This window comes from Xiphophorus couchianus, chromosome 8 (assembly GCF_001444195.1).
Source record: "Xiphophorus couchianus chromosome 8, X_couchianus-1.0, whole genome shotgun sequence".
Classification (NCBI taxonomy): domain Eukaryota; kingdom Metazoa; phylum Chordata; class Actinopteri; order Cyprinodontiformes; family Poeciliidae; genus Xiphophorus; species Xiphophorus couchianus.
This window is the reverse complement of record NC_040235.1, coordinates 3,867,359-3,895,108: the sequence shown is the minus strand read 5'-3', so window position 1 is coordinate 3,895,108 and position 27,750 is coordinate 3,867,359. Positions and strand designations below refer to the sequence as shown.

Below are 27,750 nucleotides of genomic sequence, written 5' to 3'. Positions count from 1 at the left end.
ATATTACAGATGGATCAAAAGATTCAAAAACTGAAACAACTAGTGTAGGAATAGTGAATTCTGAATTAATGATTAGGATTTCAAAAAGAACAAATGTTTTGAGTATACAGTAGCACTGGGTGTTATTATTGACTTTGGAGTGCTTGGAAGATAGTAGAATAAGACAACTAATTATTTGAAATGATTCATAATCAGCTTTTTGTTCCTTATAGACTGTGAGCAAAACAAAAAATCTAGTAATAATGTGGACATGTAGATATTTGGGGTAATGAAAGAGCAGATAGATTGGCTAAGGAAACTGTTAAAAATATATTGATATGCAATAGGTTTCCAAACCTATTGTTTGGAAAGAAAGTAAGACATTGATGAGGAATAATCATATAAAAAGGACACATTACAAAATACAGTTGAGGTTACAAGACATAAAAGGATAAGAAGGAGATCATAATAAGTAGAATAAGAACTGGTCATAGGTTTTTGAATGGCACTGTTTATGTGTTTGATATAATACTATAGAGATGATAGAATGTGCTTTCATTAGAAGCAGGAAATATGTGACTCCAACCTCCAAGACAAATATTGATTTTGGGAATGGGTAATAATAGGAAACAGAATTTTGAACATCTGGTTGCTCAGTTGAATAATCATGAAAGGAACGATATTTCGCTTTTTTTAAAAATCTTTGTAAAATACAATAGATGGCAGTAATAAAAAATGGTTGCATGTAAGCTTCCGTTATAAACTGAAGACGAAGAAAAAAACTACCTCTTCAACATGGCGGGCCTCATTGACGTACGCGACAGACACTCGGTGTGTGTGCACGTCCGGAGCTCTGCTAGACGTAACGTATGCACTTGGACCCCTCTCCGTTTGGTCGGGCGCAGTGAGGAAAAGACATTTCCTAATAAGGAAAGGGTGTGCTTTCGGACACACTTCCGGTAGGCGGAGAGTTTGATGAAAAGTCTTGTTTTGGAAATACTTCTAAACATTTTTTAAACGGTGAGCCTCATTGATACTGTTTTTTTCTGCTTTTTCTGGCTTCTTCTGCTTTCATCCTGTTCGGTAATGTCTGCCTGTGTTTCGCCTCCATCTTTTCAGAACGATGTCAAAATCTTTGAAGAAGATCGTGGAGGAAAGTCGGGACAGGAGCCTTCCTGAGGTAGAAATGTGCGACAGGGGGATCTCGAACATGCTGGACATCCCAGGCCTGTGTAAGCTAAACGCAATTCTTCATTTGTAAAACTGGAGCAAAAAGGCTGAAAAGTGGAGACCCGTGTCTGTAGAACAGTGGGGCGGCGGGGTTATTCCATGTTCTGCTGTGGTGCAGGACCCCAGATTTCTTCCCATAAAAGTAATGCTGTCATAAATGCTGAACTCTGTGGTGTGTAAAGTCCTCTGTAAAAATGTTGAACCTTCTTTTTTAGGTAAGATTTGATCACAACATCCCAGAGTCTTCCAGAGTAGTTCCCAGAGTAGTTCCCAGAGTAGTTCCCAGAGTAGGCCTTTGATAGTCTTCTAAAGTGAGTACTTAGAAAAAATTGAGATTGGACTAAAAGAACAAATGATTTCAGACTTTATGATTAGGATAGTTTCAGTAGTTGTCTTTGTTACTGCTTTATTTATGAAAATTAATTTGAATGTTTTACTGAAGCATTATTCTTCAGTATGCCTAGGATACCATCTGAGTAAAAGACTAGATGAGATTGAACTCTGTCATGCTGTGGCAATAATTGTGTGCTTTCAAAGTATCACTGATGCAGGTGAAAACAAAAAAACAGCATCAGTTGAATGCAGAGCAGGGCAACTTTATGACCCTCAGTTTCTTTCCAAGGTCACAAATAGTCAACAAATCTGAGAGACTGAACCTTGGGAGTCTCTCCTTGAACACTTTCAAGTTCAACTTGAAAATGTAGCACTGAGCAATTGGACAGAAAAAGAATAAAAATGGGACAATGCTTTCTGTGCTCTTTATTACATATATGATATAGAAAAATCATGCATATTGCACATGACCCATTATAAAACCTGTCATATGCAGGAACCCATCTAATTAGCTCAAGTGAAGCCATGATAATGGTTGACACAAAATATATTTTTAAGCAGTTTACATTGCAGTTAAGGACTCTGAACTATCTGCTAGCACGTTTCCAGAAAGATTAATCTAATTGACTGATGATTTTTCTCTGCTCTCTTAAAGCCATTTTTGTCTAAGCTGCATTCTTAGAAAAGAAATTCTTGATATTTTTGAAGTCAGGCTTTGTGTTCTCTGTTTTGCATTGCTAAACTATCTCAATCTCATGGTAGCAGCAAGTTGGAAGAACTCTGTTATGCCTCTACCATTTTTTAATTCCTTTTCCAATTAAGTTGTAAGTTCACAACAAATGTTGTCTTAAGGCACTCAAGAAAAAAATATTTTTAGTTCAGTCATGCATACTGAAAATAGTTTAAAAAGTTTTTATCTAACAAGATTGCATTTAACCACTGACTTGCAGCATTCACTCCTCCTGGATGAGGACAAGGCAGCAATTGCTTGTGTTGTGTTGTTGACTTACAGCAATGCTTCTTACCAAGCATTCAGAGTAAAAGTAAAAGTAAAGTAAAACTTTGAGGAAGAGCAGTGGCTCTTCTCAGAGTAGAGCTGCAGCTCCTTCACGTCGAGAGGAGCCTGTAGAGGTGGCTCAGATATCTTGTCAGGATGCCTCCTGGATGCCTCTCTGGTGAGGTGTTCCAGGCACGTCCCACCGGGAGGAGACCCAAAGGAAGAGCCAGGACACGCTGGAGGGACTATGTTTCCTGGATGGGCTGGGAATGCTTTGGGATTCCCCTGGAGGAGCTGGAACAAGTGGCTGGGGGGAGAGAATTCTGGGCCTCCTTACTTTGGCTGCTACCCCTGTGACCTGACTCTGGATAAGGGAAGAAAATGGACGGATAGATAAAGAGCATTGGTCCAAGAATGGAGTCCTGTGATACTCCACATATAACCCTGAAGTGTGAAAGTATGTTCACATAAGCAAACTGGAATCTGTTGGACAGAGAGGATTTAAACCAGCCTAGTGCTGTTCTCTTGATACCTATATGTTCAAACAGTTCTTAGAAAATATTGTGGTCAACTGTGTCAAAATCAGGACTGAGGTCTGGTAAAACCAGAACAGACACAAGTCCATTGTTTGAGGCCAAGAGAATACTCTTTGTAAGTTTGAGCAGCACTGATTCAGAGCTATGATGAATTCTAAAACTATTCTTTAAAACTATTTGTGCATTTTTGACTTTTTTTCTTGTATGTCATTTCAGTCACTCTATCTCACATCACTCAGTTGGTCCTCAGTCACAACAAGCTCACAGGTAAGATGGTCCCTTCGCTTTACAATTGATAAATTAAACTGCAGTTTTTAAATAAGTAGTTGTTGCCAGAATGAAGAAAACATGTAAACAGCTTTAAAGAATTGCTGTCATTACAACAGTAACAAAGTAAAGATGTGCTGCTTACTTTGTGCAAATTTTTGGTATCATTTTTACATCAGTTAACTTGACCAGATTACACACTATTACAATTCTTGCTTATCACACAATAAATTCATTAACTTCACTAAAAAATACCCCGTAAATACATTTTTTCACACATTCACGAACAGTCAGAGCAACCAGTGAAACACAGCCAACTCTACACCCACTGTGGCTAAAAAAATAGCTTTGACATTATAAAGTTCTGTATTTTGTTTAAATATCCTAAATAGAAAGATTTTTAGAATCTTTTGATTATTTCACATTAGGCATTGACTGTTTTAGGTCAGTTTGGATCACCAGAAATATTTATTTTTCCTAAATGTCATAATTAAAGGAAATGTTTAGAGATTTCTTTTGTTTTCTTTAGCACTGCTTAAAATTTAGAAGTTTACATAGATTCAGCTATGCCTGTCAACATTCAAGAAGGTATGGTTTGCACTGATAAACTCACCGAAACGTTCTTCGGTGGTAATTGGACGATAAATACATAAAAAACAATCTCATGCAACCAATCTTATCAAACTCTACAAATGTCTGAAAATCAGCCACTGTTTCTTTTTGGTTGATCTACTTTTTCAAGATCTACTTTTTCTCTCACCAGCCGGCTGAGATCTACCTCATGACTAGGCCTGTCACGATAGCAAATTTTGCTCAGCGATTAATTGTCTCAAAAAATTATTGCGATAAACGAAAATATTGTCTGAAGACCTTTTTATACTGATTTAATGGAAATGACGTAATAATGCATGTGATTTCCTGCCAAAGATAGATACACTTTATTTTCAAAAGAATATTTAACAGTGGAACTGATAAACAAAATAAACAAAACTACCAAAAACAAAATGGATTCTCAGTCTCCATTAACAAAAAATGTACTTGATAAAAACTAAACAACATAAAGCCAAAGTGGAAATAAATACTGCATTCAACCAAACGAGTGCAGATTATGAAGTCTGTATATTATGTTGCCCTTCAGTAATAATTAGATTTAAATAGAGAAAATGGGCACATTGACTACCTGATGCAATAGTTCACACTACGGGATTTTTTGCTCCTATTTTTCCCCTTAAACAATCTTAGACCTTTGGTCTTTCTAAGATTGTGTGGTGTGTTACGGTAGATCGTCGTTGCCGCTCCGATCCAAATCAGGGGTTTTCCCCACTGGGAGCTTAACGTAGCCTGTTGAATGTGACAGGTAGCCAATCAGAAAGCGCGGATTCTCCTCCGTGTTTTCTGAGGGGAAATTACGTCGGGGAATCCCAAACAGCTGACACGGCGCAACCCGAAGTCCAGCCGACGTGGAAACAACATTAATGTTTATTCAACATGCAAAGAATATAGAAATGACAAGAGGAGGAGTTGGAGCGAAATTGCTACCGCAGTTGATAAACCCGGTAACTTTTCAGCTGTTCTTCATTAACGTGACATGAATAGGTTGTAATAATTTTCATTCAGTCAGGACTTTACGCTGACACTAGCCACATGCATTGCAGGTTGATTGTAGTAAAGCATTGATTAATGCCTGGTTTTAAAATTAGTTCACTGAACTTGTAGCCATTATTTTGTACCCATTGTTGGACACCACAGGGCCTGACCGAACCCGATCGAACCGTTATACCTAGGATTTCTGTCGGCTAATGTGTGGTCTGTCAGGTTTTAAAAATGGGCCGACAATCGGCCGACAGCTCTAAGATCGTGTCGTGTGCGCTGGGCTTTACACTAAGGAAATGAGAAAGGGAGGGTCAGTGGAGAGCACCGGAGTTGAGCCTTTTTTCATTCACTGTCATTAACAGAAAGAGAAAAAGGCCGGAAGAGACGATAATGCCGATAATTAAAATGACGTCGATAGTTTTAATTTATCGTACGATTAATCGATTTATTGTTTATCGCGACAGGCCTACTCATGACACGAAGTCATAAAATTGTAAATTAAACTGGTGTCAGTCAGTTATGGTAGATCTGAAATTTGGTTTGATGACCTCAATATGAGAAGCTACAGACTGATAGGAGGAACCAAAGAGCTCTGTAAAGGTAAAGGCAAATCTTCTGAAGTTGGGATATAATTAATTATTTTTTTTTTTACCCCTCCAGGGGGTCTTTTTGTGGGCTCTAGTTCCCTTATATCACAGTAGGCTGACAGGAAACGGGGAAGGAGAGGGGGGAAGACATGCGGCAAATGTCATCGGGTCTGGAAGTCGAACTCGCGACGGCCGCGTCAAGGACTCAAGGCCTCCAAATACGGGTCGCGCTAACCGCTACGCCGCCACGGCACACCCCATATAATTAATTTAATTACCCATAATTATCGCGGTAGAAGCCATTTGTTTGTTGAAACTCAATGAAATATATTTGTCCTATTTGATGTTTGTTGTGAATGATGTATACTCACGAACAAACGAGGTCATCAGTCCAAGTTTGTTGTTTATTGAACGTTCAGAAACTACAGCGGCTGTAATGAGCCGCAGCAAAGGTAAAGAAAGGTAAAATAACCCAAACAGGTGATCAACTCAAAACCACTGGTACCTTTTTTCTCTCTCTCTCATTGTTGTTTAAGCACACCTGTTGCCGTGGCAACCGCCTTCACCCCCGCAAGAAATAACATTCAGTCCGTTACGATATCAGGTTTCCAGGCTTGATATTTATTTCTTGATTATTAATAAGCCTCTCATGAACGCGATGGTTGAGTAGCTAATTTAAACTCCTGCTCTGCTGGTCAGTCGGTCATTGAGTCGCCTTTTTTTGTTCATGGAACTGAAACGCACTGAATTCCGCAACACCTTGTTTATTAGATTTATAGATTATTAATTTTAACACGTTTTGTTGATTTAAAAAAATATATTATTCTTTAATGAAGTTACAAACGTTTAGGATCTTAGTGATTATTTTGATAAGCCTGTCAGAAGAGGAAGTGCTGGTCTCAGCATCCTGTCACCTATTGCCGAGATCGACGTATTGAGCACGCCTGCCCTACATCTATAGCTGGACAATAAATTATTAATGTATATGCTGCCACATGGGATCCATCAAGTAGTTCTCTGCTCCAACTGAAGCCAAATGAGTAACTTCAGATTAGCTGAAATGACTACGGTGTGAAATTGACCAGAACACTGATGAAAAGGGTTGTGATCCTCACTGCCAAATTGTGAGGATGGGTTCACAGTTACTTAGCTAACTTCTCCATCATTTGTGTACATACATTTCCTTCAGCTTTCAGATCCTACAGTTTGAAACTATGAAACATGCACAAAATGTTACAATTGGCCAATTTTAATCCAAGCAGTTGCTGGAGCCACCATTGTTGTTTAGGAGGGTTACCTACCTAATGTTTTGTTATGGGGGTTTTATTTAAAAGATTCTGAGTTGAGCCAAGTGTTATTTTTACACCTATGTTCATTGTTTTACCACAGTTAAAATCAGTGAAAGAACACAACCATGAATTCTTGGAATTGAAATCTTCCATGTTCTTCCCCAAACTATCTCTTTTTATTGCAAATTAAAACATTAACTCGTACAATAAACATTCTTCATCAGACGGCAGCAAGGTGAAGGCGGGGTAGTCCTATGGGCTGGCATCACTAACGATGAAATAGTTGGACCTTTTCAGGTTGAAGATGGATTCAAAATCAACTCCCAAACCTGCTGCCAGTTTTTAGAAGACACTTTCTTCAAGCAGTGATACAGAAAAATGTCTGCATCTTTCAAGAAGACCATGATTTTTATGCAGGACAATGCTCCATAACATGCATCAAACTACTCCACTATGTGTCTGACCAGTAAAGGTCTTAAAGATGAAAGAACAATGAAGTGGCCCCCTTCCTCACCAGAACTAAACCCCATTGAGAACTTGTGGGCCCTTCTTAAAGAGTTCACATCTCTGATCAGTGTCTGGGAGGCTGTGGTTGCTGCTGCACAAAAAGTTGATCGTCAACAGATCAAGAAACTGACAGACTACATGAGTGGAAGACTTATAACTGTTATTGAAAAGAAGGGTGGCTATATTGGTCACTGATTTATTTTTCAAATGTCAGAAATGTTTGTCAATTTTGAATTGTATATTTATTATTCTCACTTTAACAATAAACAAGTGAGATGGGAAAAGTTTCAGTTTAAATTCAGTTGGATAATAATCCTGCACACATAAATATTGTTTTAAAAAAGCCAAAATCTCACTTTTATTTTCTTCAATATTCAGGTTTGAGAGGTTATTAACATTTTGGATTGACAGAGAGCGCTGTAGATGTTCAACAATAAAATTAATCATCAAAACCAGAACTTGAGTAATAATTGTGCACACAGTGTATGTTTTCCTTTTTTCTTTACAATGTAACAAAATGTAGATGCTTACCATGCACTGTGAAAATGAATACAAGCAAATATTTACAAAAAAACTTCCTCAAACATGTAGGTATAAAACCAAAGCAGAGTCAAACAATAACTAGATAAAACATTTAGTATGACATTCCGGTTCTTTTCCTGAACCAGTTGAGAACTGGGTCTAGCAGCAACCCTGCCTGGAGCCTCTTTGGTGGAAAACCTCTATTGAAATTCTTTAGGTTAGCACTCATAAGATTACCTCTAGATGTGCATTATTGTACACAAATGTTTTAAAATATTAATTTCACAGATCCACAACTGTACTGTTGCAGAGATATAAAGTTCTGAAAGTATTTAATTGGGGTTCATAAAATTTATTTTCCAGCTGTGCCTCCTAACATCTCAGAACTGAAGAATCTGGAAGTTCTGAACTTGTTCAACAACCAGATTGAAGAGCTCCCGACTCAGATCAGTAGTCTTCAGAAGCTGAAACACCTCAATCTTGGGTATGTGACATTTTAAGTTTCTCATGTTTGAGGCCTTTCATCATTCACAGAAACCAATTAAAAAGACTGAGGTATATTGAACACTGAGGTGTATCAGGACTGCATTTCCTGTAGGGTATCCTGGTATTCCAAATGATGCAATTTGTGGTTAAAACTAGGACAATTTCATGTGTACTAATATGTATAAAATGTGCAACATTTGCTTCATAAAAAAAACAGCAACCTGTGTTTTTATGGTGTGGTAGGTTAGTAAAAATGTGAGCATTTAAAAAAAAGTCCCTTATTTAGTTAACAAATTTAAACAAACACCAAAGCAATGATATGTTGACAATCTGTCAATGTTTTTTTCTCCAAAAACAGTCCTTTTGTCATATAATATGAAGTCTCATTCCACATAACAAAATATTTCTTACTGATGGTATTACAAATATTAATGACAAGATAGGGAGAATATTAAAATACAATTATCAAAGACAGCAATACTATTGCTGCTGTAAAATTGCAAGAGCTATTGTGGCAGAGACCAGATTAATATGAGTGTGATTTGATAGAGAATTAAAGTTTTATTGTCTCTACTACAGTTTTTTTACTCTTCCCACCCACAAAAAATGAAAGGTGGGTGATTTTATCTGATTGAACAAAATATCTGCAACTACTATATTTTCACTTGAAAGCAGTAAAGAATATTTAATGAAATATCCTTTTATTAAATTATCTTTCCCTTGCATCCAAGCACCTGACCTTGCTAACTGGTACGGTGTCCATCAGTCCACGGTCAGCCGGATCATCACAGCATGGACTAACTTTTTATTTACAGTACTCTGTTAAATTAGGGTCTGGAAACCGGAAGATCGGAAAGCAAAAATCTACCTGCAGACTTTAATAGCTACCCTGACATTGCAGTCATCCTGGACTGAGCCGGTCTTCCCCTCTCCTCCAGAGTGATGTGTTTTCATCACTAGTAAAAGCAAACAAGCCTGACATCTGAGTAACTGTTAGGATGAATATTGTATATTCACTGTTCCTTTTGGTATACTGTTTGTACTTACAATAAAATTGAATCTCTTTAATAATACTCTGCATTTTACAAACCCGTTCTCCCTTATCTCAGTGTTTACATTACATGAAGTATTTGCATATAGACCTGGCCTTCAAGTGGGATATTAAAATACAACACTTTCAAGTAATTCCAACAAAGAAATGTGAATATTAAGTAATATGCAGTTAGTCATAAAATTCAATATACTGAATATATACCTAGTTGACATCTCCTGTTCTCAAACCGAAAACCCTGAGTATCTCAGAGCTGGGTAGGTGTACTCAGAGTAACTGCCTTCTACTCAGAATTTGTCTATCCCACTTTCTGAAACAGAACTTTAGAGTTTATAATTTTGAACTTCAAAATATGCTAGTCTTCTGACATGTTGATAAATGAATGAGTGAATGTTTTGCTATAAATTGAAATTCTAGACAGGTGGGAAACTGGCTCTGTTTCTGTGTATACAGGATGAATCGTCTAAGTGGCTTGCCCAGAGGATTTGGATCTCTTCCTGCTCTCGAGGTGTTGGACTTAACCTACAACAATCTGAACCAGAACTCTGGTTCTCTGCCTGGAAACTTCTTCTATCTAAGTGAGCATTTGCAAACAGCACTGAACACACCATGTTTATTTGTGAGTAAGGTGCATTAAGGTTACAGGTTACAGAGGGACATACCATTGTTTCAGTAAAGACATGGCTCACATGTACACACTCACATGAACATGAAACTAGCATTTTGACATTTTTCCACTCTGGGGTTTGTTTTCAAAACTGATTGTTTCTGGTCTCCCAAAATGCCAGATCTGTGTGGACACACAGCCCAGACAAAAAACTTTTTTGGATGCACCTAATGTCATCTATGTGTGAACTGGCTATGTTCACACAGGAGGCAAATGCCACCCAAATCCATTTTTTATTGACTTACTTTTTGCCTACATGCAACCCATAACACACTTTCTTATGGCAGTTTGAACGAGCAAATTCTGATCTTTTCAGCCCCCCAAAATGTGCTTTGTTGCATAAGTTATAATAAATCAGATACGTATCAGATAGATTTGAAAGTGTCTGCAGTCCATCAGTCATGTGGCATTTTATATTACTTTTACGTTCTTGAAAAATACATCATAAGTCTACCCCAGAAAAAGCCTGATTCAGTAAATTTGAACATAAATGATGGCTAAAAATGATAAGTATGAAAGTTGTTTGTGTCAGTGAAGTTCATCACATCATAATTCCACTGCTCCCAGTTCAGACTTTGCAATCAATCTTCAACTAATGGCCCCTGCTATTTGTTGTGCTTTCTTTTTATTAGTTTCCTTCGTCTTATGGTCTTTTGACTATACTCTCAGCTCCTATTGCTGAATAACTTTTAAACTGATTCAAAGGCATCCAGTCTTAATTAATTCCATTAACAGTTTGTTGCTGTTTGACGTCTACATTTTTCAAGTAGATTGCTTTGGGGTCATAAATCATTTGCAAAGATGTCTGAAGTATGAACAATTACAAAAGAAATGCAAAAAACAATCAGATTTCAGCAAAAAAAAATCGGAATTAAGCATAAAGAGCTGCTTTGTGAACATGACTGTGAGTGATGTCTGCACCATAGAGGTTCAGTCAGAGTATACGTAGATACCTCTCTGATATAAAGCGTATGATCCAATATGACATAATTGGTCTAAATAGATACTGCATTGTTGCACTTCTTTATCAATTTAGATTGTCTGGGTTAGGCAATTGTAGGATAAATATGGTGGAGATATACCAGGAAGGGAACGTAAAACATGGACACAAAATGCACTTTATGTGGTTCTGTTTTGAAATACAACCAATCAGCCTCATTCTGCCGACTGAACAGCATCAACTTCTCAGCCAAAAATGACTCATGTGAGGTGATAACAGAAAAGTGCAGGGCATGATGGGGAAAAACATTATGCCATTAAGCACAGCTGATGGTGAGGGCCTTTGTGAGTATTTACTCTTCATGGAGCCAAGTTTTAACATTCTTCAGCAACAATAGCCACCTCCTTAAAGGGGCAGCACAACAGGAAGGTAGCTGAATTGGAATCACAACTACCAGCACAAAGTGTTGCCATCACCACAGATTGTAGACGGCAAAGACATGGAGTCTGCAGTCCTCTTCACAAACAGTCCTTCTGTATTAACATCTGTTCTGGGGACTACATGTTTCACAAATTTGATTCTTTTAATCTTTTATCTTCCTATTTAGCAACTTAAGAGATTCCACCGATCCATCCATCCATACATTATCTTATCTTTAGTGGGGCTGTGAGGTGTTGGTGCTTATCTCCAGCTGTTGTCAATTAATCACTAGTCGATCGATAAGATCAGTCAACTTTAGATTAATTCATTTATCAATAATTTCCAGCCCTGCTTTGGATCTAAATTACCAAGTCTGGGTACCATCTGATTATCAGGAATATAATAAGTAGATGAATAGCTCAGACTCTGTTAATGTTTATATATACCTGCCTTATGAGGCTTGGTTTTAAAATAATGTATGAAGGCATAAGTCTAACACTTAAAGACATCACAGTTCAGTGCAAATTGTAAATGTTGAGAAACCAGGGTTCCTTATAAAAGCAATATTTTATGTTTTCCAGGCACCACAGTATTATTTCATAACATGATCAAGTCACTATTACCTTCAGTTGTTATAAAAATGCTATATGTTTATCAGAATCACGTTTATTGCCATTGCCAGTAAACAAATTCACAAGCTATGTTATGATATATGGTGTTTTTCTTTTTGTTTTTATTGCATGGATATTTGCGCTAATCTGTCCCACTCAGACATCTTTTGTCTACACGATATGTGGAACATGCACCAGACAAAATAATCTGGGGACATTTTCTGGGCGTTAGTCCCAGAGCATCCAGCTGTAACGGTGATGCCATGATGATGCACTTATTATTAGTTTTTCTGTCTGTTCAAAATTGACTTGTTGGACGATATTTGTCAATTATTTTACCATTATCATCATTCTTATATTTTTAATCTTCCAAATATTTGACCAGCCTTGTTTTCTGTCATTGTATCTATGCTTCCTTCTCCTACTTGTGTCAGATGCATTTTGCACTTGCAACAAACGGCTCAGTTAGGAGAGCACCACCCTTCACAGTGCGGAGACCAGTGAACAATGTGATATGGCAATAATTCAGTATTTTCTCATGTCTAGTTGTAGTATTGTTTCATATACACTAGATGGAAGCATATAATATATAATAATTAATTTATACTATTCCTTTACATGAAAATACATGTAATTTGTTGTTGTTCTGATACATCTTTTATTTAAAAATCTGGCTAAAGGGGGATTTTCATTCAGAAAGTTTATTTTAAACTATTGAGAAAATGCTCAACATTTCATTTAAAATTACATGGAGCATTCCAGATGTTGTTGGAATGGGGCATCATGTTCATTTGGAATAAGTGGGAAAATTAATGCTAATACACAACCATCTTATTTCTGTTTTCTAGCCACTCTTAGAGCGCTGTATTTGAGCGACAACGACTTTGAATTACTTCCTCCTGACATTGGGAAGCTGACAAAACTGCAAATTGTAAGTTCAACCCAGTAGTACTAACACAACTTGGACTGATAAGGTTTTCTACTATCAGGAACAAAATGAATGTAAATACACAAATGTGTGGAATAAAATTCAGTCACCACAGAAAATGTTTATATTTGTGAAGGTTGTGAGGCTAATCCAGGTTGCCTACAACCTGGATTGGCTGAAACACTGTGACAGAGCAAGATGCTAGGGGTGGGTTGATTTGGTGGTAGATCTTTATCTGAACATGTTCATTACAGTGATAGACCTTGCATTGCTTGGAGGAACTTCTCATAATCTTAAGGATTCCTTTTATTCAATTCAGTTTATTTTTATTGTTCCAATTTATAACAAATTTAGATCAAGGCACTTTACAAAAAATCTTTTCAATTCAACCATACATACATTGCAGGTGATCCTAGTTAGTTAAGTTCATTACATTTAGCCTAAAATGTTTCTATCTAAGGAAACCCAGCAGATTGTACTGAGTCATTGACTTGCAGCATTCGTTCCTCCTGAAGGAGCACGTCACAACAGGAAGAAATTGATTGAATTCAGTGAATTTACAATGGATACACCTACAAACAAGCAGAGAGGAAACCGGTTTGGCAGAGACTGTATTGTTGAGAGATTGCACTGCTGGGTTGCCTACAACCTGGATTAGCTTTTTAAAATAAACTTTCATAACATGATAAACATCAACAAGCAAACATTTGAAATGTAAATATTAATTTTAAATGTTAGTTATTTTGTTCTTTTGGCTTTGAGCACTTTGGGGGTTGATTCACAGTGGTTTACTTAGTATTATTTTTGAGGTTTGCTTTGTATTGTTTTTGCTGTTGGAGTAAAATTAATTTATGTAAACTTAAATAAGTGAAATGCCTTGACACACTGATGGATAAAGAAAACTGCTTGGTCCTTTGAGTGGAATATAGTTGCTAAAACAATTTGTGTAGATGTTTCAATCCCTTTTCAAGTTGGCAAACTGTCCAAATTAAAGGAGAACTTGACAGTCACAAAGCGGATAACTGAGGGGAAACGTGTGCTGAGTCCATGTTTGAAGCTTCACATTCACGCCTTCCTGTTCACCCTGTCTGTGACTTTGCTGAATCCCATAAAGAACAGCTGCACCACCAGCCAGGATTTCAGTAAAATTGACTAATTGAAAGTTGAAAAAATGCTTAGTGGGGACAGTCTGATTTTTACGAGTTCTTCCCTAGTTCAGTTCAATTTAGTTTATTTAGTGAGGAGGCAAAGTGCAATGAACATCATTGAGGAGGGTGGGGCACCTACCAAATTTAACGATGGGAACACACTGACTTTACAGGGTTGATTTTTAAAAAGGTAATTTGTATAAATAAATCTGCTCATTACTTTGAGACTGAAGTTGAGAAATATATGAATGTCCATCTGTGAATGTCTGATTTAAATTTATAGGTGCTACAACATTTGAGAAATTGTGTGATGCTAACATATTTTTATCCTTATCTTTTCTTTGTGTGCCCAGCTGAGTCTCCGAGATAATGATCTGGTCTCGTTACCTAGGGAAATTGGTGATTTGGCTCAACTCAAAGAGCTTCACATCCAGGGCAACAGACTGACTGTTCTGCCTCCTGAACTTGGTACTCACAAAAACATTCCCACTTGCACATCTTCTCTTCTTTCATCAATACCTCAAACTAATGGTAGCAAGACTACATAAAGAAGTATCTTAGCAACTGGGAATTTTCTTTGTTGATTTTTCAATTTATCATCATGACATGGCAAACTATGCAGAAAAACTTTACTCCACTTCTATGCATAATTTACTGTTATCCAACTTTGTTAACATTTTTTATGTTAAGTGCCAAAATCTTTTAAAGACGCACTGGTTTCTAGTAAATATTGCAATGTGTTTGTTGTACTGGCCGCATACATTGATCACTCACTGTCAAGATATTTCATTGTTTACCGCATACCTTCAGGCTTACATGGTTTGAACAAATAAATATTTTTTTTGCCTCTGTTACACCAACAAATTCAAGCTAACTACACTCTCTATACTAGATTCTAGATTTCTTATCAGAAAAGAACTATGTTAGTAGAGTGTTGCATTTAAAGCGCTCTACACTACAGAAACATTCACTCAGACACAGAATTACAAATTATTGTAATTTTGAACAACTTGTTGAAAAACTGACTAGATTAACAAAAACATCTCAGACTGCAATAGATCTTCTGTTCTCAAGTAAGACTGAAATAATTGCCAAGGCATTTAATTTTTTTGACTGATTTGTCAAGTCATAATAATATTCTGTTCTCAAGAAAGCTAGTAGAACAGAGCTACACAAAACTATACAGTGACTCTACTTTGTATGATGTCAAACCAAACTTTATATCAAAGAGCCATAGTAAAGTCTTGAAAATAGCAGACTGGGGCAAAATGCTAACCTCCACAAATGTAGATGTCAATTGTGAGTTATCAATAAACTTCGAGGTGATGTCCTCCTTTGCCTGTAGGGGGAGGCATAGACCTATAAAGAGGAACAAACTACCATGGTTAGATAAAAATGAATAAACTTGTTAAAATCTCGAGACTTGTTCAAGAAATACTTAAAATCTAGCCTATCTATTGATTAAGATTTACTCAAGCATGATATAGGCTTACACAGACCATAAGAAAAGCCAAAGCAAACTTTCTTTTTTATCTCTATTACAGAGAATGTGAATGGCAATAGGAAAAGAGTGCTCCACTGGATGAAGGATGCAAAGATCTGTCAGCCCAGATAGCAAAATATGAGTGAATCCACGTTGAAACGTTAGGCTCCAATGTGGATTCAGTGTTTCTGCCTGACATTGAAACAATATTGAAAGTGGTCGGTGACTTGCATGTTGAATCAACATTAGGGTTTCAACCATAACTGACACTATATCAATGTTGATTCAACCATCTACTAAATTTGGATCTACATGCATATTTGTGTTAATTTTATTTTGAATCAAAGTTAAGGAATCAATATTGATTCATGTGCATGTTTTGGTCTGATAGTTCTACGTCATAACATACCTTTACAAGTTTCTTCACTGGTGTTAAACATGGAATTTTGTTGGCAGATCATGGGTATTATGTTGTTCAAAATTATCTTACATTGCCATATTTCCAAATATTTGTCTACAAAAACTTAAAAAATGGCAAAATGACATTAATATTACATTTTATTTATGAAAACAGGAATAGATCTCTAAACGTATTTCACTCCTTTTTGACTGTTGGAACAACAGTCTATTTTCCATGGAAGAACAGTGTCCATGAGGTTAAGCCTTGTACTGTATGAACTTGTGAACTCAGTCCTGAGGAGCTTCTATCGCTGTGTGGCGGAGAGCATTCTCTGCACCTGCATCACCGTGTGGCACAGCAGCTGCTCTGCTGCTGAGAGGACGACTCTGCAAGTGGGCGGTTAAAACTCTACAGAGGATTGTGGGGAGCAGCCTTAGCTCCACCTCGGACCTCTACACATCAGCAGGAGGAGGGCGCTCCTCATCATGAAGGACTCCACCCATCCTGCACACAGTCTGTTCAGCCCCTTCCTTCAGGCAGAAGGCTGAGAAGCATCCAGAGCAAGACCACCGGACTGAGAAACGGTTTCTACCCCTCAACCGTCAGACTCCTGAACTCAAGCTGCACCTAACACAGCTTCAAGTTACTTTTTAAATGTTAATATTTACACACCTGAGTCCAAATTTTGTACCACAAACAAGCAAAGGTGAGCTGGAATGCTAATAAAAACATCCTTGAAATATCTTCAGACCATCAGTTACATCCAGCAAATATTTTCTCTTTGGTTTTTTAAAAAGGTGATGGAAAAATTTGACAGCCATCCATCATTTTAACATTGCACACACTTGAGCACATGGTACAAACGCTCAGACAGTTTCAACCTTAATTGCTTTGTATAATTTCTGATAGAATAGGGAAAATTGCAGATAAAAAGTTCAATGTATTAGGTTTGAAAATGCCACAATGTGGATTACCTGTTCAACTGAAATGGAATGAAAATGAACTGCAATTAAATGTAGATAACATTTTAAAAATCCATGGGTAAAAACAGATTGACGGGATTTTTTTGACACTGTTGGTCAAAATGACAGACAATGGGAAAAGTGTAGGCTGATCTCTACTCCAAACCATGGACATTTTTGCCATGTAACTTCTGCCTACTACTTCAGGGTTGAAATTCTTTGGGAAATGGCCAAAAAAACCCAACAAGAATTCTGAAAAGGTATGTAAACGTATGAGCACAATTGGATGTCCTCATATGCAACACCCAAAAAATATCAGAATGGATAAATTTGAGTATTGACTAGAGAAATATTTTTTGATGTTCAATTGGTGCAGATCAGATGTATGTCAGAATTTGTTTCTAACAAATGGCAATCAGATGATTTTATAATTAGCTGTGATACCATACTCTCCAGTGGAAACCTGAAGTTCGCAGAACTATTTTACACCAACCTGTTTTACATTTTCTGCTACAGCTTAAAGTTGATTGGGTTCAGATGTTATGAGGTACATGCACTGGTAAAAAAAAAAAAACTTTCAGGCACAACAATCCATAAAGATAGGGGATAGTATAAGCAAAGTGTTATTGTATTGTTTGTGTCTTTATGTCTTCAGGTAACCTGGATTTAACTGGGCCTAAGCAAGTGTTCAAAGCAGAGAACAATCCATGGGTCACTCCCATCGCAGACCAGTTCCAACTTGGTGTTTCCCATGTTTTTGAATATGTTCGTTCAGAGACCTATAAGTAGTAAGTACAAAAATACACATATATTTCTGTTTTTTGGTTTCTTGTTCTCATCTGAACTATTTCTAGATTTTTATTGTCCTAACTTGGTCTTGACACACTGTCTGGGCTTTATGTTAGAAAATGTAAATGCCTCTGCAGAATTTTCTCATTTTCATTAAATTCTACAGATAAACAAAAAAACAAAATGATGTACAAAAACAAAAACAGATAACAGGGTTGCTATACCCTTGTTAACACATTTCTTTGTAAATATACTGAAGGCAAAATGGTTTAAGTTTCCAGGTGTGGATATTTTATTCTAGACATGTAAGTGTTGAAAGGCAGAGCAGCTCAGAAGGATGCTATTAATTCCTTGTTCCAAGCAGCACAAAAAGCTACAGAACTGAGAAGATTTCACATTGTTGCCCTGAGGCATTGTGTGGAACTGATCTCTTCATTGTGTGACTGTGTAAGACCAGACCTTGTTTCAGCTATGTTTGTTGCCACTTTATGCTTGCATATGTTTCTGAACCTTTCTCTCTTTACATAATGAACAGCATGCAGCAATTCTATGTTTCATTTAAAGTAGGTCATATGAAAGTAGCATAGCAATCATAACTTGGATTGTAATATTCTTTATCAGAGACATGAGTTACTTTATTTTGTTTCTTACACATCTATGCATTTCAAGCCTAAATGAAGCCGATGAATCTGGTTGCCTTCACGTGTCAAGGCCACTGTGCTTTACAAAACACAATATCTTTATCAATTCAAAACTACATCTAAGAAACATGCAAAAAGCGAATTCAATATAACACAGGACCTTTAACTGTATGGAGCATATCCAAGCATTGCATCTCAGCATATTTGAAAGATCAGCAAATGGTGATTAGACTGATTGATTTTTTCCGTTCATAGCTCCCTCCTTTCCTGTTTAATGATTCATAACATATTTACTATGTGATTCTGGCTTCACGCTTTCTAGCAGAGACAGAGAGGGAATATAGCATTTAAAAAAGGATAGTTTAATGTTATGTTCAAATAATTTTTTATATCACAATTATGTAACTGTTACCTTCAGTTATAAAAATGCTGTAAATATCAAATATAACTTGAAAGAAATGTACAAACACACCTTACATGACAACCGGATCTACCGGTAGATTTTAGATTGCGCCTTCTGCTCAATTTTCTAAATCTCACATAAACTCACATGAGATAATAAATACCTTTTTCTGTAATATTATCTTTCTTTAGTAAATAATTGTCCAACTAAATTAGATGAGACCAATTTGATCAATTTGAAACAGAATGTCAGAAACCTACATCATACCTGCCAACATCTGCTGATGGTAATGATGAAGGACTCCTATATGTATTAGTGCAAACCTACAAAATAAGCTGCCCTGTGGAGTCCAGGGACATGACCACCAGAAAAGAAGAAATTAACTCAAAACAAGGATGTATTTTAAGTGCAGCTTGAATGTAATTTCTTTCTCTGTTTCAGCTGTTTGTCTTTGGGGCCAATAACCCTTCTCACAAACGTAATCTCTGAAAACAGCTCCTTTCTCTCATCTCTGTGAAATGATTTTACTGTTCACAAAACAATGTAGCAAAGCATCATTTTACATGATGCAGCTATGCTTAACTGAAGCAACATTAAACTGCTATGAACAAATAAAAAACAAAAGCATAAAAGACATGAGAAATCATCCCATGCTGGTTCTATAATATTTGAATTTTAATCAATTGACAGCCATAATAAAAACATTTAGAACCCATTAACTCACTTAATTTTTTTTAACAATTAGATTAAACATGTTTATTATCTTATAGTCCTAGCCCAAGAAATAGAAAATAAAATGTATCATATCTGTCAGTTGTCCTCTAAAAAACTTATATGCACTTTTAGTGGAACACTAAACTGGTTCCAGTTTAGTGTTTAGTCTCATGGAGACTGATTCCAGTTGCTGTTGCGTACTGGGAGACTACATTACCTGCTTTTTGAGCCAAACAATGTCAGATAATTTCTTGCATTTTAATTGGTTGTTGGCAGGAGAGGCTTGCACAAAGCAAGAACCACATCGGCCTGCATATTTATACTTCAAGCTTAAGCTCAATGATTAATATAATGTTAGAGTGTGATTAATCTGATTACATTTTTAATGATTGAAGCACTAATATTGGTCTGTAATCTACATTATAAACATTCTGGGTAACTGCAACTAACTGCAGTGTTTAGACAGTTTTAACTTTTGCCTCTGAGGTTTAGGAGGCAAACACACTCAGGTTGTTTGTTACCTGCAGTTTAGCCACCCGTCACCTGGACATCTATCTGATGACAGAAGAGAACTCATTAACTCACAAGCTGCCCCAGCGCAAGCATGGCGGCCTCTGTGTTCACCCTCTGCTTTGCAGTGCATTCATGCTGAGTGAGGCACACGTGGCAGGACACTTAGTGTGTGTGTGGGCGTGTGCGTGTTTGGAATGGAGCAGTGGAGGAGTTTTGTCGAGCAAAATTACAAAAATGTGTGGCGCTGCCAATACAGGCTTTTAAATCCAGACATTTGTTACTTTGGGTTGCACACTAATAACTTTCTATTCGCAAAAAAATTATGTGGGCTTTTTTTAAGATGGGTTTTCCTTATTTTTACAACTCTTCCTTTGTAATCTTTTTGTCTCTGTGTCTATGAGGAATACTGTTAAATCACTTGGCACTATTGTTGAAGATGCAGTAAGTCAGCTTCAAAGAGAGGCCATCAAGTCATTGACCTTTGGCCTCGTACACTTCACTCACAAACACATTCACACGTTTAGTTTCTAACTTCTTAAAAAGACACACCAGAGTAATAGAAAATAGAAAACCAAATGTTTCTTCTCCTTGCTGACACAAACGCAGCTGTGTGCAAAAAGAACTGACTGGGCTTAATTAAGCCAACATGGAATAGGAGAACTCCATAAAATCGGCCAGAGGAATCGAAATCTATTCCCCTCTTTTCTTCTGTTGCTAATTGGTTCTTGCAAGTCAAGATTTGAGTAGCAAAATAGCCATGGACACATACACACATATACACACATCCACGCCCACACACATGCAAATACAAAAGTGGTAAATTATCCTATGTAACTCAGCTTTTTGATGTTTAAAGAAATGAATATTTGCAGTGTAGGTCACTATCTCTCCAGGTTCTTCAGCACACAGATTAGTGAGTGAGCACTAAGGTTAGCTATGTGACATTTAGATATGTAATAGATATGTAATACTACTTTTAACATTAATGAGAAAATGAGATTATACAACAAAACAATAAAAACTAAGAACATATATATTTTTGAGATTATCTTCTAAATATAATAAAGGAAATTTATTCCCGCTTATATTACATCAGGGGTAAAGGACTTTGCAGCAATCCCTCACCCTGAGCATGCATTTAGCGACAGTGGAAATGAAAATCCCCCCGTTAACAGGAAGAAACCTCCAGCAGAACTAGAACCGCTCACTGTGAGCTACTGTCGGTGTATAGAAAAAAGTAAAATGTTGATGTACCATTTTTATTAGTAATAATTCTCAACCGCAAATTAAATTTTCATTTAAAAAAAACATGTCAAGAATATGTGGACTATAATGAAATTTGGTGCCTTCATTGACAAACATTCATTCACACAACCACGTCAGTGAGGAAAATACTCATTTGAACACCCTGTGACTTTGCAAGTTCTTCCACTTAGAAATCATAGAGGGGTCTAAAATTTAAAAAATTTAAAAAAAATCCAGGAATCACAATCTATGATTTTTAAAAATAATTTATTTGTGTGTTACTGCTGCTAATAAGTATTTGAACACCTGCCAATCAGCAAAAATTCTGGCCCCCAAAGACCTGTTAGGCCTTCTCTAAAAGGTTCACCTCCACTCCACTTATTATTCTTCACTAGCTGCATAAAGACTCCTGTCCACCCGACACAATCAGTAAGACTCCAATTACTAACATGGCTAAGACCAAAGAGCATGTTGAGTCTTCTCAAAGACACCAGAGACAAAATTTTAGACCTTTTTTACCAAGCAGTGAGCTGCTTGGTAAAAAAGCTGCTTGGTAAAAAAAAAAAGCAGCTGAAAAAAGATCAACTGTTGGAGCAATTTTTGGAAAACATACAAAAATGTACATACTGTATTGAAAGACATTTCATTGCAAGACTCCTGTTGGATTCACTCCTCCCATTCTGCTAGAGGAATCTATGGCTGCTTTGCATTGGTACGTGAGTGGACGTGAAGAGGAGGAAAACTGACGCGGACCAGTAGTGTGTTTAGGTTATCATTAGCTGAAACTAATAAGCTGAATCTGTCATGAAATCATGACAGATTACTGGTGTTCATGAGTGTTGCCCAACGTGTTTAACTGGCATGTCTGTATAAAAGCATTCGGCAATAAAATTAACGACAACAACAACAGCTATCTTATGTTCTTTGTAACAGCTCCAATAATAATAAAAGTAATAAAAGTATCAATGTAAATATATATGATTAAAAGGTTAAACTAATGGGAGTGTAGCATCTTTATGGAATCTGGTTGTTCTGCTTTTGAAGCTGCTGAACCTTTTCCCAGAGGGCAGCAGGGAGAACAGATCATGCTGAGGTCAGAAGGGGTCTTTTGTGATTGGCTGAGCCCAAGGGTGTGTTTGCTCACCGGGTTCTGGGAGATGATTGTGTTGAATGCTGAGCTGAAGTCCAGAAACGGCATTTGCACAGGAGTATTCTTCTCCTCCAGGTGTTTCAGGCTCAAGTGCAGTGTGGAGGAAACCGGGTTCTTTGTGCAGCAGTTGGATCTGTAGGCAATCTGGAGCAAAACTGGAGCAGATCAAAAGAGGAGGGAAGTTTGGAGATGAAGTGATCCTTCACCAGCCTCTTGAAACACTTCATCATCATGGGATTGAGTGCACCAGGGCAATAGTCATTCAGTGATGAAATTGTGGGTTTTGTGGGCACTGGAATGATGATGGCTCTCTTAAAGCAGGATGGAACGACAGCACAGCTCAGCGAGGTGTTAAATATGTCAGTGAGGACGTGAGCCAACTGGTCAGCACAGTTCTTGAGAACCAGACCTGGTATGTTATCAGGACCTACTGCTTTATGCATGTTGAGTCTTCTCAAAGTCATCTGAACATCAGCTGTCTACAGTCTAAGTATCTGTTCATTTGGATGAGGAGTGGATTTTCTCACAGGAGTGTTGTTGCGGACCTCAAAATGACCAAAGTAGTTAAGTGCATTCAGAAAGTCTGTTCTGTCCTCACAGGACAAAGGAGCAGCTTTGTAATCTCTGATTGTCCTGATGCCTTCCCACATGCGCCTGGTGACTCATGGAAAAATAGGGTAGCTTAGGATACCCTAACTGTCTCACTGTCATTGCCCACATAAGCGCTGAAGTCACCCAACAGAAAAAGGGAGTCTGCAGGAGGGGCAGTCTCCCTCCAAAGACTCCAAAAAGGGTGGGTAATCCAAACTGTCAGAACCCGTCCCCCCACTCTTAGGTGGAGGCAGGCTCCCCTCTCATTCACCAGAGTAAACCCCACCGTACAGGCACCGAGATGGGGGGCAACAAGTATGCCCACTCCTGCCCGGTGCCTCTCACCATGGGCAACTCCAGAGTGGAAGAGTGTCCATCCCCTCTCATAGAGACCGGTTCCAGAACCAGAACCATGCATTGAGGTGAGTCACTACTCTGGCTCCCTGTGGCTCAGAGGATAGACTTTAAAATACTGTTAGTTTATAAATCACTGAACGGCTTAGCACCACAATACATGGTACTAAGATCTGCTGCTGTTGTATCAACCTTCCAGACCTCTCAGGTCTTCTGGTTCTGGCTCTGCTCTGCATCTCCAGAACCAGAACCAAAGGAGGAGAAGAAGCTTTCAGCTTCTATGCACCACAAATCTGGAACAAACTTCCAGAAAACTGTAAAACAGCTGAAACACTTTGTAAAAGTGTTTTTATAGCATTTTCAGTGTGATTTTTAAATTGATTGATTATTTTTATTTTCTTAACAGGAAGTTAGATTCTGTGCTTATGACGACATGTAATGTTTCTTGATAATCATAATTACTCCAGTCCTTTGTTTGTCTTGTTCTCAAATTGTAGTTACTCCTGATTACTGCACACTGCAGTTTTTCCTGTTTAGTTGGGCTTTGTAAAATACAAACACACTCTTTAATACTGATATGAACTAAAAAGAAATGTTTTGGTTTTAACTGAGTCAAAACCTAGAGAGAGAGAGCTGAAGTAGGTTTGTTAAAGACCCCACCTGAGCTTGATGTACAGTAAGAAGTGGACTAACAAGGCTGTAGGGAGGAGTAAGAGAGTCTGGGCTTTTCCACCTCACTGAACCTCCAGCCTGGTGTATGTTAGACACCCAGGGGGAAGAAAGTGTGACAGACAGCAGTGGCAGTGGAGGACATTGGCCTGTAAGTGTGGAACTGGCACTAATAAGTGAATCACATTAAACATTTGCAATCACTGAGAAAAACTCCACACCTAAGTATTTTTATTGCTTTTAATAAACATTTTTACTAATGTTATTTTCTTTATCAGATACTACCTGCTGATGATGATCACACCTCTTTATGCCAATATTCCAGATACTGGAATATCGGCAATATTGCAGTATTTTTTTCTAATGACGCTTATACACATTTGTGGGCATTATTCTGTGGACTAAAAGATTTGACTTATCATTTTATTTGCCAAATTGATGAACAAATTCTTTTTTTTACAATTTTTTACAGAATCAAAACATTTTTCTCAGATCACAAGCATGAGGATTTTTAATCTGTCTGCTCACATTTCTTCTTGCTTTGTTCTCAGTCTCTATGGTAGACACATGCAGGCTAACCCAGAGCCTCCGAAGAAGAGCAGTGATAAGAGCAGGAAGATCAGCCGCAAACCACTGGCTGCCAAGAACAAATGAAGAGGAAATTGAGCATGGAGATGAGCCTTCACCTATCAGCCAAACTGTCTGCTTATCATCTTCCTGTTACTTAACAAGTTAGGATGTTTTTGCATGTCCTGTTTTCAATCTTCAATGGTCTTTGCGCATTTTTGTTTCTTTGTGCTTTATGTGCTAATGAAGTAAGCTTACATACATAAAGGGAATTTTACATTTTTAACACTTTGTGGAAAAAATATCTTGCTTTTGAAGAGCTTTATGCCAAATGAAAAAGACACGTTGCTTAAAAATACTTGTGGAAGACAGCTGCTAAATGACTCTACACACTATTATCACTTCTGCAGTTTGCCATAAATGAAAATGAAGACTCTACAGTATTAAAATCTGAAAGATCCCGGTTCACAGCTGTGTATCCCCACAGATCTTAAATCGTTATTTTAATCTGTGTTGTCTGTCTACTGGTTTTTCCAGTTCATTACAATCCTGTTACTTCTTATTAGCAGCCAGAGTGAAACACCAAGAAAATCTGAGGTTAAGAATCCAAATTAGGCTTAAATTAGAGATGAGAGATGATGCTTCTCCTAGTTCCTTTGTCCAGTTTAAACAGGTATGGTATAACATCTGCTTTGCTTGGTTTCTTAAGCACATGCTTCACAATATGCTGCATGATCATGTTCAAGTACATAATCATGTACTTTTAAAGTAAAGTCTGAAAGTCTTTACTTTAAAAGCTCCTCGACGTCTAACATGTTGTAAAAGAAAAGACTGAAGTGTTTAAAATATTTACCTGTTATTTCGCTCTTAGTTTTCATTTGCTTCTCAAATTTGAAATTTCTCTTACTTTTTACTTTTATTACAAATATTATGTTGCCAGCTGGTAATAATCACCAGCCTTGTTTTCATATTTGTGTGTCTTTTCAACAAGTAGTGGCAGGTTTTGTAGAGCAACCACAGATAACATGAAATACGAAGAAAACACAAATATTAACCTACTTGTTTTTTATATACGTAAATAAACACATGAATTCATAATAATACCTTAAAGCTTTATGTAATGATCTTAGTACATATAATTTTTTCATATTTTGTCCTAAATGAGATGCGGGGCCTTGAATGTGAGACCGCAGTGACGTCTACCGCTGGGTTTTTTCATTGAGCTCGGATTTTCTGAAGAGTTTCAGACCTTCATGACTGGAAACTAATGAAGCTGATGAACTCTCACTGCATCCATTCCACTGTACTCACAGAATCCCTTTGATTCTTCTCATTTTTACCTCTGTGCCTTCAGATATATTTCATTTTATATTTAATGCTTAGTCAGTGGTTAGAACATTTTTGCTTTTTGCCTCAAATAAGTTGAAAAAATTCCATATTTTGCTTTTGTCAATAAACGTTTTGAGAAATTGACCAGGGTTCATTGTTTTGCTTTAAGTTGTAACTTATTTTCTGTAATTTTATAATCAGGTCAGCTCATTTATCTGGTCATTTCATGTAATAAAAGAACATTACATAGAGCTAATTATTTTGTATATGGGTTAGTAAAGAGGTTTACTGTTTACTGTTTCATTTCTTAACAACTAGACCATTTAGAGCACACTACCTGCACATTATCCTAGTGATTTGTTGTGCTGCTGTTTCTCTAGACAGAAGCAGGAGAATGATCATTACTGTTGGGGTTTAATGTCTTATTTTTATGTTTATTTTTGTCACCATAAGTGATATGATCTATGATCAGTAAAATCGTTAGTTTTGCCTCATATCTTTGAGATACCTCAGATAAAGCAAATATGACTTACAGCAGTAATCCTCAAATGGTGAGCCCTGGGCGATCTCTCTTGCACACTCATTCCATAAACGGAGATTTAAAGTCCTAGAAAAAACTCACAATCCAATTAGTTGAATCGCTTCAGCAAGTCTAAGGTTAGCTCAGAACTCCTGAGACCTTCATTTGTCACAGGTCAGTCAGACATATTTTCTGCACTGTTTTCCAATAGATAGTGTGGAAGCATTTGACAGCCAGAGCTAGGAAATGAATAGAGGAACATCAAAAAATGAGAATGTTTCTTCTTATGAGGTTTATATCTCATTAAAACCAAAACAGTAATCTGTTTACAACTAGAATTACTTGTGATTTTATTAAACATTTTTAATGAAACCACAGGCCAAACCAATAGAAACTAGAAACATAACATTTTGCAGGTATGACACTCATTCCTTGAAAACTTTGGTCTTTAGTCTGGATATTTCACAAACGTTGGGGGTAGAGGGATTGATTTGCACATAATATGTCATTGTTCATATGACATATGAACAATGACATATGTTTGGAGGTAACAGTAAAACAGCAACATCTTGCAGTATGTTTGAGTGTCTTTTAGAAGAAACAGTCAAAAGATCAGTTTCTTCTTATTCCTGTTTATTTTGTTTGTTATATTACTAGATTTAAAAAGATAGTGTTCTTGAAATGAATTCTTAGTTCTGCCAGCTGACTGCTTCCATAAGATACAATATGACATTTGTTTTGTAGAAATGATTTACAGTTACACATGGACTTACAGATGCTAACAGTTTAAAAGTTACTGTGTTGGTGCCTAAACTTGGTACACCTGGGTTAGTGCTTTCTATCTCAATCCATAATTCATTTTACATTTAACAATTACATTATTCTTAATGGTTGCCATGACATAAACACAGTAATCAGCAATGCAAATCAGTCATAATTGCAACACACAGCAAGGTTTCTGGGTCAACGTTGAAAATTATACCGGAAAGTTGTGCACATGTTTGAACAGGGCTTTCAATGCAATTCAAATAACTTTATAACTCAGACAATAGAATTCTTAAAATTGATGCTGCTAATATAAGCAAGTAGTAAAATGTGTAGTGTGATTTGTGACTCCAGTGTGCAGTAATTATGTAGCCAAAGTTCAGAGTTGTGTTGGGAGGGTCAGCTGGACACTGACTGATGGCTCTGTGTTGAGAAGAGCCGTCACTCAACACATGATGTTGACAGTTGCTTTTGACCCTGGGGACAAAAGCAACTGTGCTCCTCTGGGTCTTGTAGTTTGGACCGTACTGTAGCTTATGTCCAGGACAGAGCCGGCTGACTCAG

At 37.2% G+C, this 27,750-nt stretch overlaps 1 protein-coding gene across 1 annotated transcript; it reads left to right on the top strand.

The window, feature by feature from the left end:
• Positions 1 to 843: 843 nt before the first annotated feature.
• rsu1 (Ras suppressor protein 1) lies at positions 844 to 26,045 on the top strand. The gene is made up of 9 exons (XM_028025296.1): positions 844 to 999; positions 1,099 to 1,211; positions 3,292 to 3,342; positions 8,204 to 8,324; positions 9,831 to 9,955; positions 12,864 to 12,946; positions 14,445 to 14,559; positions 17,592 to 17,724; positions 24,557 to 26,045. Exons 2-9 carry the CDS (start codon positions 1,103 to 1,105, stop codon positions 24,657 to 24,659), a joined length of 840 nt encoding a protein of 279 aa, XP_027881097.1. The 5' UTR covers positions 844 to 999; positions 1,099 to 1,102; the 3' UTR covers positions 24,660 to 26,045.
• Positions 26,046 to 27,750: the final 1,705 nt, after the last annotated feature.

Coding starts and splice junctions, on each gene's coding strand:
- rsu1 (XM_028025296.1), top strand. CDS start 1,103: ATGTCAAAATCTTTGAAGAAGATCGTGGAGGAAAGTCGGGACAGGAGC. Junction 8,325..9,830: donor CTGAAACACCTCAATCTTGG/GTATGTGACATT, acceptor CTGTGTATACAG/GATGAATCGTCTAAGTGGCT. Junction 17,725..24,556: donor CGTTCAGAGACCTATAAGTA/GTAAGTACAAAA, acceptor CTTTGTTCTCAG/TCTCTATGGTAGACACATGC.